The sequence below is a fragment of the Myzus persicae genome, unplaced genomic scaffold (genome assembly GCF_001856785.1).
Source record: "Myzus persicae strain clone G006 unplaced genomic scaffold, MPER_G0061.0, whole genome shotgun sequence".
NCBI classification, from domain to species: Eukaryota; Metazoa; Arthropoda; class Insecta; order Hemiptera; family Aphididae; genus Myzus; species Myzus persicae.
Genome location: NW_019104241.1, coordinates 40,277 through 53,204, shown reverse-complemented (window position 1 = coordinate 53,204; position 12,928 = coordinate 40,277). Strand labels below are relative to the sequence as shown.

Here is a 12,928-nt window from a genome sequence, read left to right as displayed (position 1 = left end):
TCAATAAGTTTAATATATTCAATAAGTTATAGGTCAATGACTCCTAATAACGATTTAAAATACTATATTACTATAAGATAAATAAATACACTTATCCGCCTAGAAACAAGTCCATTATAATTATTTAAGATTAATTTTTATTTTATTCTGACTTCTACTAGGTGTCCTTTTATCACGATTTTAGATAGAATTATATTTGTAAATGTGGGTATCAAATTTATTTTCAGTCGTTTAGTATACTTCAATAATTGGACGGAGGTAAAGCACTGTATATGAGAACAATTAAAGTATATGTACCACCACTCACCAATAAAACAGTAATAACTAATAACAACCACGGTCTGTGATCTTTGAAAGTTAGACCTTAGAAGACCTAATAGTAGTAATATTTATTATTAAGTATTTTTAATTTGTATAAGACTATAGTCCGTGATGACTGATGACAATTATAAACAAACGAGTGATTTAGCAATACTTTTACGGAACAGTTACGGCACAGTCTCGACTTAATGGAATAATATGCATTGCGTAGTTATATCATTGTGTTCAGTGTTGCATACTTATTACTTACTATATGGTTCCTACAACTTGTGTCTTGTACTTTCGTCTGAATGTCTAATGTTTATAATAACACCCATTGTTATTAAACATACCTTGATAACACCAGTGGAAACTAACAAAACATTTTCAAAAGTGTAATCTGTTATCACAGTGTAACCAACATTAATCACGAAACATGACTATTTTTAACGGTTTTTTTATATTACTAAAGTAGTGAAGTACGAAGTATAATAGTTCATCTTCATTATTCACTATTCAGTTATCGATAGTATTTAGGATTAGGACTCAATCTTATAATCAGTCGTTACGATTTACGAATTCACAATTACATTTGTCATTTACCCAGTGAACAGTATAAACATTAATACTAACTTCGTCTTTCTTGACTGGATTTGAAAATTGTTTTCTTTACATCAAATATGTACAACTAAGAAACCATTTAATCAAATAATTTTATGAATTATTCAATTACTAGTTATTTGTTTGATATTTATAGCATTTTTAACTGAAAATGTTCTAATAACCAAGTTTATCTTGTGCAGTGTTGTGGTAGTTTTTAGTTATAATATATAAACATCTAAATCTGATTGATTTATACCATCGATAAAAGAAACTACCTGACCTATTTTTACAAAATAGATCAAAATGAAAAAATCAGCTAAAAGTAAGTACCTGCTTTACAAAAATAAATGTTTCTAAATTATAAATAATTCTTTAATTTCTTTGTCTAGTGCGATTTAATACCAAGCCAAAACAAAATGAAAAAGTAGAAAATAAATTAATGAATGAAAACTCTGGTAGAATCAAAACATCAATAAAAAATAAGTCAGATAAAGAAAATTATAATCTTTTTGATTCTAGTTTAGAATTATTTGATACATTTAAACCCAGATCAAAAACAAAAATTAATTCTAAACAAAAATCAAATGATAATACTAATGCTGATCACATTGATTTTCCAAAAGAATCGGACATAGAATCAAAAAAAAGTATAAATTTTGATATGTCAATTCTTAGTATCAGTTCTGGTTCAGATGATAGTTTCAAATCATTTACAAGTTTACATTCAAACCCTATTCAAAATATTAATTCAAAAGATTTGTCTTGTACTGAAGGCAGCTTTACTAAAATCAAAAGCAAAGATGAATTTAAAAATAGTTATACTACACCAGTTAAAAAGCATATTCAAAGCAACCATCTCTCAGAATCTGCTAAACTATTAGACCGCATCTATGGTAAAGAATGGCGATGTGTTGATGGAGTACTTCAGAATTCAAAAACAAAGTATTTAAGCGATGAACTCTATGGAGATTATAATGAGTAAGTATTATATAAACAATTAGACTAATATGATTACTTTAAATTATACCTTAGATTATGTACACAGATGTAGCCATCAGGCTTATTCTTGATGCCATAATGAATACATTATCAATTAATGAACCTAGAACTGAACTGTTTGTGTGTATGTACTCAATTAAGTTTGGTTATTCTGATTGAATTATCAGTCATTCACGCATATACAGCAATAACCAAAGCTCTAACTTTATAATGATTTTGAAAATAAAATCTAATACACAGGCATGAAACTGGTATGGTTTACATCCATAATACATTCTCTAAGTGTTATATTCTATTTCAGAAAATTATTAAATTTTAATGCAACAAAGAATAACTGATTTCAATTTGAACTAGTTGCATTATTTTATATAATTTTTATTTAATCTATCTAGGTACACCATAACCATTGATTTCATAATATATATATATATATATATATTATAAAATCAATTTCATAACAAATAAATTGTTTTAGGTGTTATAATGAAAATATTTCAAGCAAAAGTGACAATGAAATTAAACGCTGTAAGTAATATTTATTTTAATTTTCTTAGCTTATGATATTTCAATGTTAAAATATTCTGAACTATATTTTAGCATTATCTCGTGAATTTTCAAAAAAACATGAAGAATACAATATTCAAAATAAAGTGGACGATACTTCAATAATTTTAGAGTATGTTTCATTTAAAACAACCTAATATGTATATAACACATTGTTACAGAATGCACTCAATAGAACAACAATTCACAACTGATCATTAAAAAAACTCGATTTTCCAAATCAACAATTATTAATGTAAATCCTATGTATCAATCATAGGGTTATATTTTTTTTTAACAGATTTCAATAAATTATAAATTATACTTGAAACTAAAAAAAAAAACATCACCTAAGCTAAAATATTCTAAAAATGTTACTCAACCCTATGGTAGATTATGTCCTTTAGTTAATAATTGGTCATTATTTAAGTGAACTGTTTATAGCTTTTATTATAAAATTTAATTTAATTTTGGTAGTAATAAACTACAAAAAATTATATATTATTTTAGAATTTAATTTTTATCATAGATGTATTTAAATATAATATTCTGTGTTTGTTGCTGTAGAAATTTCAGTTTATCCAATGATATAACTGATAAATTAAATATTATTCATCCTTCTGGAAGTCAAATAGATTATAAGTAAGTAAATAACAATGTATTAATAAATAGAAAGGTGCAAGTTAATATTCTTATGAATGGGGTATAGGCACTGAAGCTTTAACAAGCATAAAAAAAATTAAGCTTACATAAAAGTTTCAAATAATTGTATACCATTAAAAGAACTAATAGAACTCAAATGAAGACCATGAAATTTGACTTCTACAGAATAATTTATTTTTGTAGGTCTTCAAAGCATCATACAAATGAAAACCAACTGAGTAATTTGAAAACTAATAAAGACAAAAAATTGAAAGAAGATACTGATATAAAAAAAATTGATGCTCACAAAAATCTACAATCTAAAATACCAATTAAATCTAAGTTAGAACCAACACTATCATTTTTGAGTTCTCTATCATGTAAGTATTTTTAGAATATTTATTTTTAAAGTTTAACTTTAAGTTAAAAGTAGATAAATAATCGCAATGTCATAATTAATTAATCTACTGTCTAAGGTTAAAAAAGATACAACTATAGACAGTGTAATTTGGGTAACAAACTAAGTTTCTTGATAATTGTCTATACCAAAGAAAAACACAGTTACAGTTTCATTTGGTGATCTCTATAGTATCCGATAAAGTTTCTTATTACTGTTTTTTGTATGTTATTACCAAGAACTTTTCTTCATTTTATACACATTAATTTCATCAAAATATGGTGGTGCTAGTACAATAGAACAATCTATTACCTTCAACATTATTTAACAAAAGATAACATTCTTACTATTTAAAAATAAAGAGAACTTACTCAAGTTAGATAATAATACTTAATAGTTAAAGATTGAAATAATGATAATAATAAAAAAAAATAATAGTAATGATATTATAATAAATTAACATTCATTATTATTTTTATTAATATATGAAAATCATATGTGGAGTCCTTGTTTGATGTGACAAAATGTAGTTAATGTTGTGTTAAGTATGCCTGATGCTGGCTGGCATGTTTTAATTGGCATAAGAGGTTGATTAATAGCAAAGGTTTGATTGGGAATTGCTTAAAATCTGTATGAAGAGATTATTGAGAGGTTTTTCATTTACTTAAGAAATAGAATATTGTATGTCTCTTAATAACTGTTGTACATTTGAAGCATACGTTTCAAGTTCTAGAATAACTACGAGGCATCTTATACTTATTGATCAAGAAATATTGTCACCTTTAAGTTTGTGGTAAAAGTTTTAGATTGACTAACTATAAACAACTACCATGCTTTTTGATGGGCTTAAAATAATTTTCCATTTTTTGTCCAACTGTATGTGTTTTATTTTGATGAGTTTGTATATATTTTGTAACCCTATTAACATAATAATATGACATGAAAAAACAACATTTTATTCATTGATTGTGTACAATATTTCAGGTTTTACTGGATCTATGCAGTGTGATCCTGAAGCTCAAAAGTATAAAGTAAAGTTTAAAAAAAACAAAGATGATTTAGTGTCAATATTATTTAAATTATTCAACAAAGAAGTATTTGACAATGAGGTAAATGTATTTCATGATAATATTATAATTGGTTCTTACTTATTAATATAAACTCGACCATTTCTGTAATTCTGACATTACATGCCATCTTCAATGACTGTATTCAGTATAAGAAGAATCTCAATGGTCTCATTATTTCCTCCAAAAAGCCTTAATCAATTGATTAACCACTAAGCTATGAAAACAGTAAGGTACTTTAATACCATAGCCACATTCTATCATCACCATACTCAAAATAAACCCACTTATGTTCTTCTCCCATTGAAAAGTCGAGCAGAGTAATAAATGTCTTTTGGGAGGTTGTTAGGTTGAACAATTATTTGTTGATCAAACTTTTTTAAGTAGAATTCTTTTCTCTTGTCGTATTTGTTATTTAAGCACACATTTTATCAATTACTTTCCTTCTGCTATGAACTTATGTTATTATTTTATATTTAGAAGTATATTTTATTTTACTAGCTTCCTGCTGATATGAATTTCAAATGGAATGCACGATTAAGGTCAACTGCTGGTGCGTGTTTCAATAAGCGTTCAGTCAAAATAAACAAAAATCTAGAATGTGAAAGGGTTTCTCGCATCGAACTTTCTACTAAAGTAAATTTTTATTATTTTATTTATTTTGCTTCTAATAAAATTATTAGAAACTTTACTGTTTAATTATTCATAAAAATATATATTATTTTACAGATTATTGATACAGCTGAAAGATTAAGAGATACATTAATTCATGAACTTTGCCATGCCGCTTGTTGGATATTTAATGGTATTTCAGAAGGACATGGCCCAGCATGGAAAAGCTGGGCAAATAAAGCTATGCAAAAGTTTCCAGAACTCCCAATTATAAAAAGATGCCATAGTTATGACATACAAACTAAATTTACATACAAATGTGTAAAATGTGGCTATAGGTCAGTAATTTTATCAATTAGTTTCTCCTACATGTATTTATATATATTATTTTATACTTAAACATAAATATTGTGGTATGTGATTCAATAATTTATAGTATGGTATTGTAGTAATGCACACTAGGGAATGAATATATGAATATTGTGATCATTCATTGGGATGTTCACTAAATATAATGAATGGACAAGCTTTTTAAGATTAAATTCTGCCTGGTAGTATTTACTAGAGGTTTGCACGGTCTGATAATTTAGTCAGGTTAGGCCTAGTAATATTTTTTTGACCGCTTGGCCCGGCCTAAGAATAGTTTTAGGCGAGTAATCCCAGCCCGATTATATATATTTTTTTTTAGATACAATTAGTTATTGCATTTCAGTGGGTCTGGGGACTATTACCCGTTATCCAGTTAATCAAACCTTTATTGATAGTCAATGTCATCACCATGCATCTAGTCCTGTTGTTATTTTACATTATTATAGTTTATTTATAGGTTCTTCATCAGGGCCGGATTAAGGTTTTTGCCGCCCATAGGCTGAAATAAATTTACCGCTTAATTTACATAGGTATTGATGTTTTACTAATATCTCTACGTAGTTTTTGGGTCACACCAAAAAAAAAATTGCCGCCCTAGGCTGTAGCCTACACAGCCTAAGCGGTAATACGGCCCTGTTCTTCATAATAAAGATAACAAGTACATTTTCATCAAACTTCACTTGTACATGTCTATTATTTATATTCGATAATATAATGTTTTTTTTGTGTTTATAATTTGGATCCTGCTGGAATTTTATAAAATAATTTTTCATAAAAGCCAGGCCTGGAATTGATTTAAGGAAAGCCCTACCCATAACTTTTATTTTACTCCGGGCTAGTCTGAGTAAGCCCGGCCCATGTAGGTCTTTATAATTTACATTCTAAACTGTTCTGTCAGCCATTACCAAGAGAGCTCTATAGCCATACCAAGGGTGGGATCCACTGGCTTAGTGGATTCCCCCCTTAGTGCCATGTTCCATGGTCTTGAAAGCCTATGTACACAAATATTCTTAAGTGTATACAATAAATGTTACAATTTAACTAAATACTATGTCTCCACACAATAAACATGTCACTTACTAACTTATTATTTATTTCAGTTTTGGGCGTCATTCAAAATCATTAAATTTGGAGAAAAAAAGATGTGGACACTGTTATGGAGAATTTGAATTAATCAAAAACAAAATTAATAATAACCCAATCCATAATAACAATTTTCCAGTTGTTCATGAGGACCCTTTGAAAGAATTATATAATTTAAATGATGTACAAGAAAAGCCTAAACTCCCTAAAAAACTATCAACATTTGCTATATTTGTAAAAGAAAATTATAGCCGAGTAAAAAGAGAAAATCCTTTATCAAAGCATGGTGAAATAATGAAATTACTTGGATCCCAATTTGCAACAACTAAAGTATTGACTCCTGACGAAGTGTTTGATAAATTATTTGATAGTTAACAATACTATTCAAAATGTAATTTGATCTTAGCTTTTTGACGAAGACTAAACATATATTTTTAAATTAATATAAATTTAAGTTGAATTTTAGAGAAATATATAATGATATAATACTAGTATTTATGCATACTGCATAGGAAATGTACTTATGATAAAATCTTATAAATATTGTTAGTTAATTTGTTGAATCGAATATATACAATTAAAAAGTAGTTTACTAGTGTGAAAGAACATTGGTATTCTAAAAGTAATTAAAAACGATTATTTATTTAAGGTGATAACTAAAATAAAAAATGTGTATAAACAAAATATCCTAATTTTAATTAAAACTAATTTTTATTTATACTTATATCTAATATAAGATATTGAAATGTGTATAAACAAAATATGGTTTGGTTTCCACAATAAAATAGTTGTGCAAATAAACTAAATATCACAAAAAAATTCTTAGTTAAAAAAATAAAATTAATTTCAAAAGTACCATTGATTTATCCTAGATCTATATTTGATAATTGGATATTTTGTTGTTCATTTCGTGCTACGAAGTATGATGTATCGTCTATGCCAACAGGTGTTGGAACAAATGGAGGTACTTCTTTTAAAAGATTATCCCAATCAATATTTGAAAATAATTCTGTAGAAGATCTCAACTCAGAACCTGAATATCTCTCATTTTGATCAATTGCCATCAAACTATCTATTGCTTCCATTGCTTCTCTAGATAATGTTTGATCTCCAGTTGGCCATTCTAGTTCTGAAAAATTGAGTATGTTTTTTAAGAAGTCTTAATAATGTCTGGAAATACCTTTTAAACTTACCACGTCTAAGAATATCTTCAAATATTTCTTGTACTGTGTCACCTTCAAATGGAACAACTCCTGTCATAAATTCATACAGACAAACACCCAATGCCCACCAATCAACACCAGATCCTACATCATACATTTATTTGATAAATTAAAATGTACATATTATTTTTGTAAATACTATATAACTACCATGTTCTATCCCTTGAATTAACTCTGGAGCTAAATAATAAGGAGTACCCAATATTCTACCATCACTAGCTCTTTTTCCTTTCCTTAAGGATTTTGGAGTTCGATATGGAGTTAACTTTGGTAAATATGGAGTTGCAATAGGACTCATAATTAATTCTTCCTGTAATTAATAGATAAATAATATTAAAAAAATGTTAACTCTTACTTTTTTGATTTTTACCATATGGGAGCCTTTTAAAAAAGATGGCGATTTTGTAGGTGTAGGCAGACAAAATCTTGTAGTTTTTATTGTTTTTGGTGTGTCTCCGTGGGAGCGTTTACGAGAACATTGTACAGGGGTGGATATGGCAACACGGCCACTACTTAAACGTTCTTCAGCTCTACAACAAATTTTTTAGGAAATTTGTTGTTATTTTTAGTGTGCAAAACTAACTTCTAAATAACCTTACTTCAATTTCATAACACTTTTAATAGCTGAACTTGATGTATTAGATCCAATGCTTGACAAATCCACTTGTTTAATTTGTTGGGTAAGACCACAACTGTTTAATGTATTACCTTCTAAATCTCTAAGTGGTAATATTCTTCGTCTATATCTTCTTGAGGAATCAGAACCAGATGATTTGAATCTTTTACTTCACATAAAAGTAACAGAATTTTATAATTTTGTATGAATAAATATTAAAAAATACATAGAATGTGCAAAACTACATAACTTATAATCACTAAACTATAATTTTAATAATAACTCATAGAGAAAGACAGGTGTGTAACTATTAAAAATATATTTTAGATGGAAGTCATTTGTACACTAATTGATTAGACATTTATTACTTATTCTAGTTCAGGAGTTTAAATAGATTTATAACCAGTGTAAAAATTCGTTAAATATTAATATAAATTTCAACTAGTCTTAAACGTCCATAATAACAATCAATGCTGGTAATTTGAGTATAATTGGGCTTAAAAGGCTTATTTCAATACAGCTCAGTAGCATTGTCAATAATGACACTGGTGGAAGGACATATTTGTTCATGTATGTATACTATAACTCATGTTTTAATTAAATTTTGGCTGATACACGAGAGTAAACAGTCAACAATTGAATAATTTTGTTTAATCACTAAATATTAGAGAATTAGACATTAAACTATTATATCTCAAGTGTGTGTATGCTCCTTCAACTATGCTAGAAGTGTATCCCCACAAGCAACTCAAAATTTAAACTTTGAAGAGTTAAAAAAAAAAATTATTATGCAATGGTACCTAAAATTTTTTGTAGAACATGGAGTATCTTGAACTTTATCATTTAAACTACATCCACAATCAGTAGAAACACTACAATTTTGACAAGTATAAAATGTAGTTCCTTCTAATGTATTATTAGCCGATTGAAATGGTACTATTCCAGACACATGACTACTGTTATAATCATCTTCATCTAAATCCATATTAAGTCCCATACTTGCACCACTAGCAAAAGTTTTCTCATTTGAACCCTATATGAAAAGTAAACATAAAATCAATTTTTAAACCATTATAAAACTATTTTCCTGGAAGAAAATTATATAAATTATTAGTTGTTGTTAAGGTTAATTTTACTTACAAATGAAAAATGTGATGTTAAAGATAGTAACTGGCCAGGGGTTCTAGTAGGAACATTTGGAGAATTATTTATAAAATCTGTTATTTCCAAATCTAAAAATTTCAATATGTATTACATTACATGTTCTAGTATGTATACAATATCAATACTACTTACCTCGATGAATTGTAATTCGACTAAGACCAAAATCAGTTAATTTAATATGGCCATGGCCAGATATTAACATGTTGTCAGGTTTTAGGTCTCTATGTACTATACCGTGACTGAAATATGAATATAAATAATTATATTTTTTGTACTAAAAATGTATTTGAGTGTTATTTCCTTAAAAATTTACATTTTAAACACATCAATTTAGTATTTAAGAATTTAAATGTGAATAAATGATTTTATTTAATTATAGTTGCAATTGAATTGTTGTTGACACATAATAGAGTTAAAGAAGTTAGAAGAAAATGAACACATTTAAACCTAAGTACCTAAGATATTAAATTACATAATTATCATTTATCAACTACTAAAAAATTATCTACCTGTGCAGATATTGCAAGGCTAGTGCAACTTCAGCAATATAAAATGTAGCTACATCTTCTGAAAAATAGCCCATGACACTTAGCAGCGACTTAACATCACCACCAACCATATATTCCATAACCTTCAATAATAAAATAAAATTAACTATTAAATACAGTAGTCGCACATTAATTGTTTTTAAATATTAAGACATTCTTAACAAACTATAAATTATAATCAATTGTTGAACATTTAATTTGTATATGAAACAGGTAGTTAAATTACCAAATAAATACAGCTCGATGTCTGTAATGAGTAGAACAGTTTAACACAAAATGGACTGTTCGCCAATGCTAAAGCATTTCTTTCATTAACAACTGAAATAAATAATAATAGAATATAAAGAAATTATGATCATTTATATTTAATAAATAAGTAAATATTATGAAAAATCACCTTGTGTTATCATATTTTTATTTATCATATCAGTTTTTTTCATAACCTTTATAGCATACATTTGTTCCAAATTGTTCTTCTTGTGACCCAAATAAACTTTTCTGAATTTAAAAAAGAGTTAAGTTAATTTAATATCAGACAAATTCAATAACTGGTTTAAATTGAATTTGTATATTTTAATACTTTATTACTATCTACAAAACTTAACAAATATTATAAAATATAAGGTATCTAAAATTAAATTAATATTGACATACTATATTTTAATAGGGCTTATGATTTTTTTTCACCTTATTGGATCTACTATATTCATTTAAATTATCACATAATAATTTTAACTTAGGTAAGAGGACAATAAAAAAAGGTGAATACCTTAATACTATTTTGTTGCAAGGCAAAAAAAATAGTATAAACTCACCCGTAAGCTCCTCGACTGATTGGTTTAATAACATTGAAGTCACTTATTTCTGGATGCTAAAATTAAGATATTTTAAGTTACCTGGTAAATATTTCGGTTGTTTGATTCAGTTATATCATATGGACATCAGCATTCCATTTAAATTAGTCTATATATTTTATATATTTTATTACCTTGGTCTCTTTAGCATTTTTCACAATAGTATTCAATAACGTTTTTTCGTATGGAAATGCATTTTCTTCATTGACATCACCCATTTTAATAGATAGCAGCAAACTTATTAACTACTAGCAAATACTATAGATTTAATCTATAGTACTAAGCTAAATAATTCTGTCACAAAAATTCAAACATTTAAATTAACGGCCATCAGAATTCAGTAATTCACTATTCAGTCTGTTGTTATGTCGTTATGATAACTCTTATCAATTAACTATCTATTTTACGGACAAAGATCATAAACGTGGCCCGTAACATATTCGATTTTGTAGTACGGTAGCACTGACTATACCCACCCATTGTATTCTGTGCCCATAGCCTGAACTAAATAATGTGAAAGGGGATTCCCCCCGACTCCCGAGCATAGCGCCATAGCATATTGCATATTAGCATTTAAGATGACCCGAAAACGTGTAACTATGTGCTCATTGTAGTTTTTTTAAGCTAAATTAGAATTTTATGAACACATCGAAAATTCTACTCCCAACAGTTAGCACTTAGCTGACAAAGTTAATGATAAGTAGTTAAAAACAGTGGAGCCTCCAAGGTATTACCCTTATATTCTTACTCCATGGACTATGGTATTATCCCCGGGCCCGTGTCCCGTCCTATGTCCATGGCCCTGCCTGTGCTATATGCCGAACAAGGAAAAACTAAATATTCTATACCTGTAGATTAAAATAATCCATGACATACATTAATAACACAATTACAAATATGTACGTCAAAATAGAATTTCAAAATCTATTTTGTCATGATAATAGTCTGTGCACACGTCACGCTCCTACCTCAACATTAATCAATTATTTTACCATTTCTCTCATAACCAATAACCATGATACTCTATGCATTACAAATATGAGAATAAAAAATAAGATGCTATCTTAAACGTGCCTTGCAGACTTAAAGTTGGCTATGGCGTTATAGTTTTTTTTTTTTTTTAAATAATTGACTTTATTTGGAGAATTACAATCTATACATTTTTGTACAATAAGTAATATTAATAATATTTACACAGTTGACAGAGAAATAACATGAGGAGGAAATCACACATTTGTGACACCTCTTAGAATTATAAGTTTTAACTTAAGTTTTCAAATCACGGCACCATTTCCTCTTGAGGCGTCTGGTTGGGTTACCTGGAAGTGTTAGTGAAGCTAGCTCATTGATTAGTTGGTTGGGAATATCTTGAAGTTTAGCGTGGAAGCGTTTGTAGTAGGTAGCAGCTGTATTGTCGATGGAAGGTAGTTTGAGGTCGAAGTTAAGGGTCGCGTTGGAAACGAACCAGGGTGCGCCTGTGATTAAACGAAGAGTGATGTTTTGAAAAGCTTGTATAGTTCTCTTGTTCGAGTTCTTGGCGGAACCCCAGATTACTATACCGTATGTCCATATTGGTTGAAGAAGGGTTTTATAGAGAATGATTTTTATAGGTAAGGTAAGGTTTGAACGAAGCAGTGGCCTTAGCAGGTGAAGTCTGGAGTTCAGTTTCTTACGCTTGTCATCAAGATGGAAGGACCAAGTAAGGCGTCTGTCAAAGATAAGACCAAGATACTTTACTTCTGTTGAGTGAGGAATGATGATGTTGTTGATTGATACAGCTGGGCAGTTTAGAGGTCTGAGTGAGAAAGTCACAAAAGAGGACTTGGATTCATTAATTTTGATTTTCCAGTTGGTGAACCACTGTGAGAGAGAATTTAAGTGAGCTTGTAGTTGATGAGATGCAGTAGT

General features: G+C 28.2%; 2 protein-coding genes across 3 annotated transcripts; one reads left to right on the top strand and one right to left on the bottom strand.

Annotated features, from left to right (window-relative positions):
- Positions 1 to 106: 106 nt before the first annotated feature.
- LOC111040381 lies at positions 107 to 7,108 on the top strand. The gene is made up of 10 exons (XM_022324273.1): positions 107 to 1,225; positions 1,293 to 1,881; positions 2,378 to 2,427; positions 2,500 to 2,578; positions 3,013 to 3,087; positions 3,292 to 3,467; positions 4,469 to 4,593; positions 5,053 to 5,187; positions 5,281 to 5,501; positions 6,633 to 7,108. Exons 1-10 carry the CDS (start codon positions 1,207 to 1,209, stop codon positions 6,988 to 6,990), a joined length of 1,827 nt encoding a protein of 608 aa, XP_022179965.1. The 5' UTR covers positions 107 to 1,206; the 3' UTR covers positions 6,991 to 7,108.
- On the bottom strand, positions 7,076 to 11,397 carry LOC111040382 (serine/threonine-protein kinase greatwall). 2 transcript variants are annotated; one of them, XM_022324274.1, is made up of 13 exons: positions 11,155 to 11,396; positions 10,982 to 11,037; positions 10,564 to 10,664; positions 10,393 to 10,484; positions 10,128 to 10,249; positions 9,751 to 9,857; positions 9,595 to 9,686; positions 9,255 to 9,487; positions 8,438 to 8,623; positions 8,209 to 8,368; positions 7,989 to 8,148; positions 7,809 to 7,922; positions 7,076 to 7,744 (listed from the first exon to the last, which is right to left on the bottom strand). In XM_022324274.1, the coding sequence occupies exons 1-13, from the start codon at positions 11,236 to 11,238 to the stop codon at positions 7,479 to 7,481; spliced, it is 1,773 nt and encodes a 590-aa protein (XP_022179966.1). In that variant the 5' UTR covers positions 11,239 to 11,396; the 3' UTR covers positions 7,076 to 7,478. The 2 variants fall into 2 exon arrangements, with proteins under 2 accessions (XP_022179966.1, XP_022179967.1); XM_022324275.1 differs by lacking the exon at positions 10,982 to 11,037 and having other exon boundaries at positions 11,155 to 11,397.
- Positions 11,398 to 12,928: the final 1,531 nt, after the last annotated feature.

What these genes read in the sequence shown, in the direction of transcription:
- LOC111040382 (XM_022324274.1), bottom strand. Translation starts at nt 11,238, where the DNA reads ATGGGTGATGTCAATGAAGAAAATGCATTTCCATACGAAAAAACGTTA. An exon ending in AAAATGCTAAAGAGACCAAG is followed by an intron (nt 11,038 to 11,154) that starts GTAATAAAATAT and finishes TCTTAATTTTAG; the next exon opens with CATCCAGAAATAAGTGACTT. An exon ending in TTTTAAAAGGCTCCCATATG is followed by an intron (nt 8,149 to 8,208) that starts GTAAAAATCAAA and finishes TATTAATTACAG; the next exon opens with GAAGAATTAATTATGAGTCC.
- LOC111040381 (XM_022324273.1), top strand. An exon ending in GATACTTCAATAATTTTAGA is followed by an intron (nt 2,579 to 3,012) that starts GTATGTTTCATT and finishes TTGTTGCTGTAG; the next exon opens with AAATTTCAGTTTATCCAATG. An exon ending in ATTTTTGAGTTCTCTATCAT is followed by an intron (nt 3,468 to 4,468) that starts GTAAGTATTTTT and finishes ACAATATTTCAG; the next exon opens with GTTTTACTGGATCTATGCAG.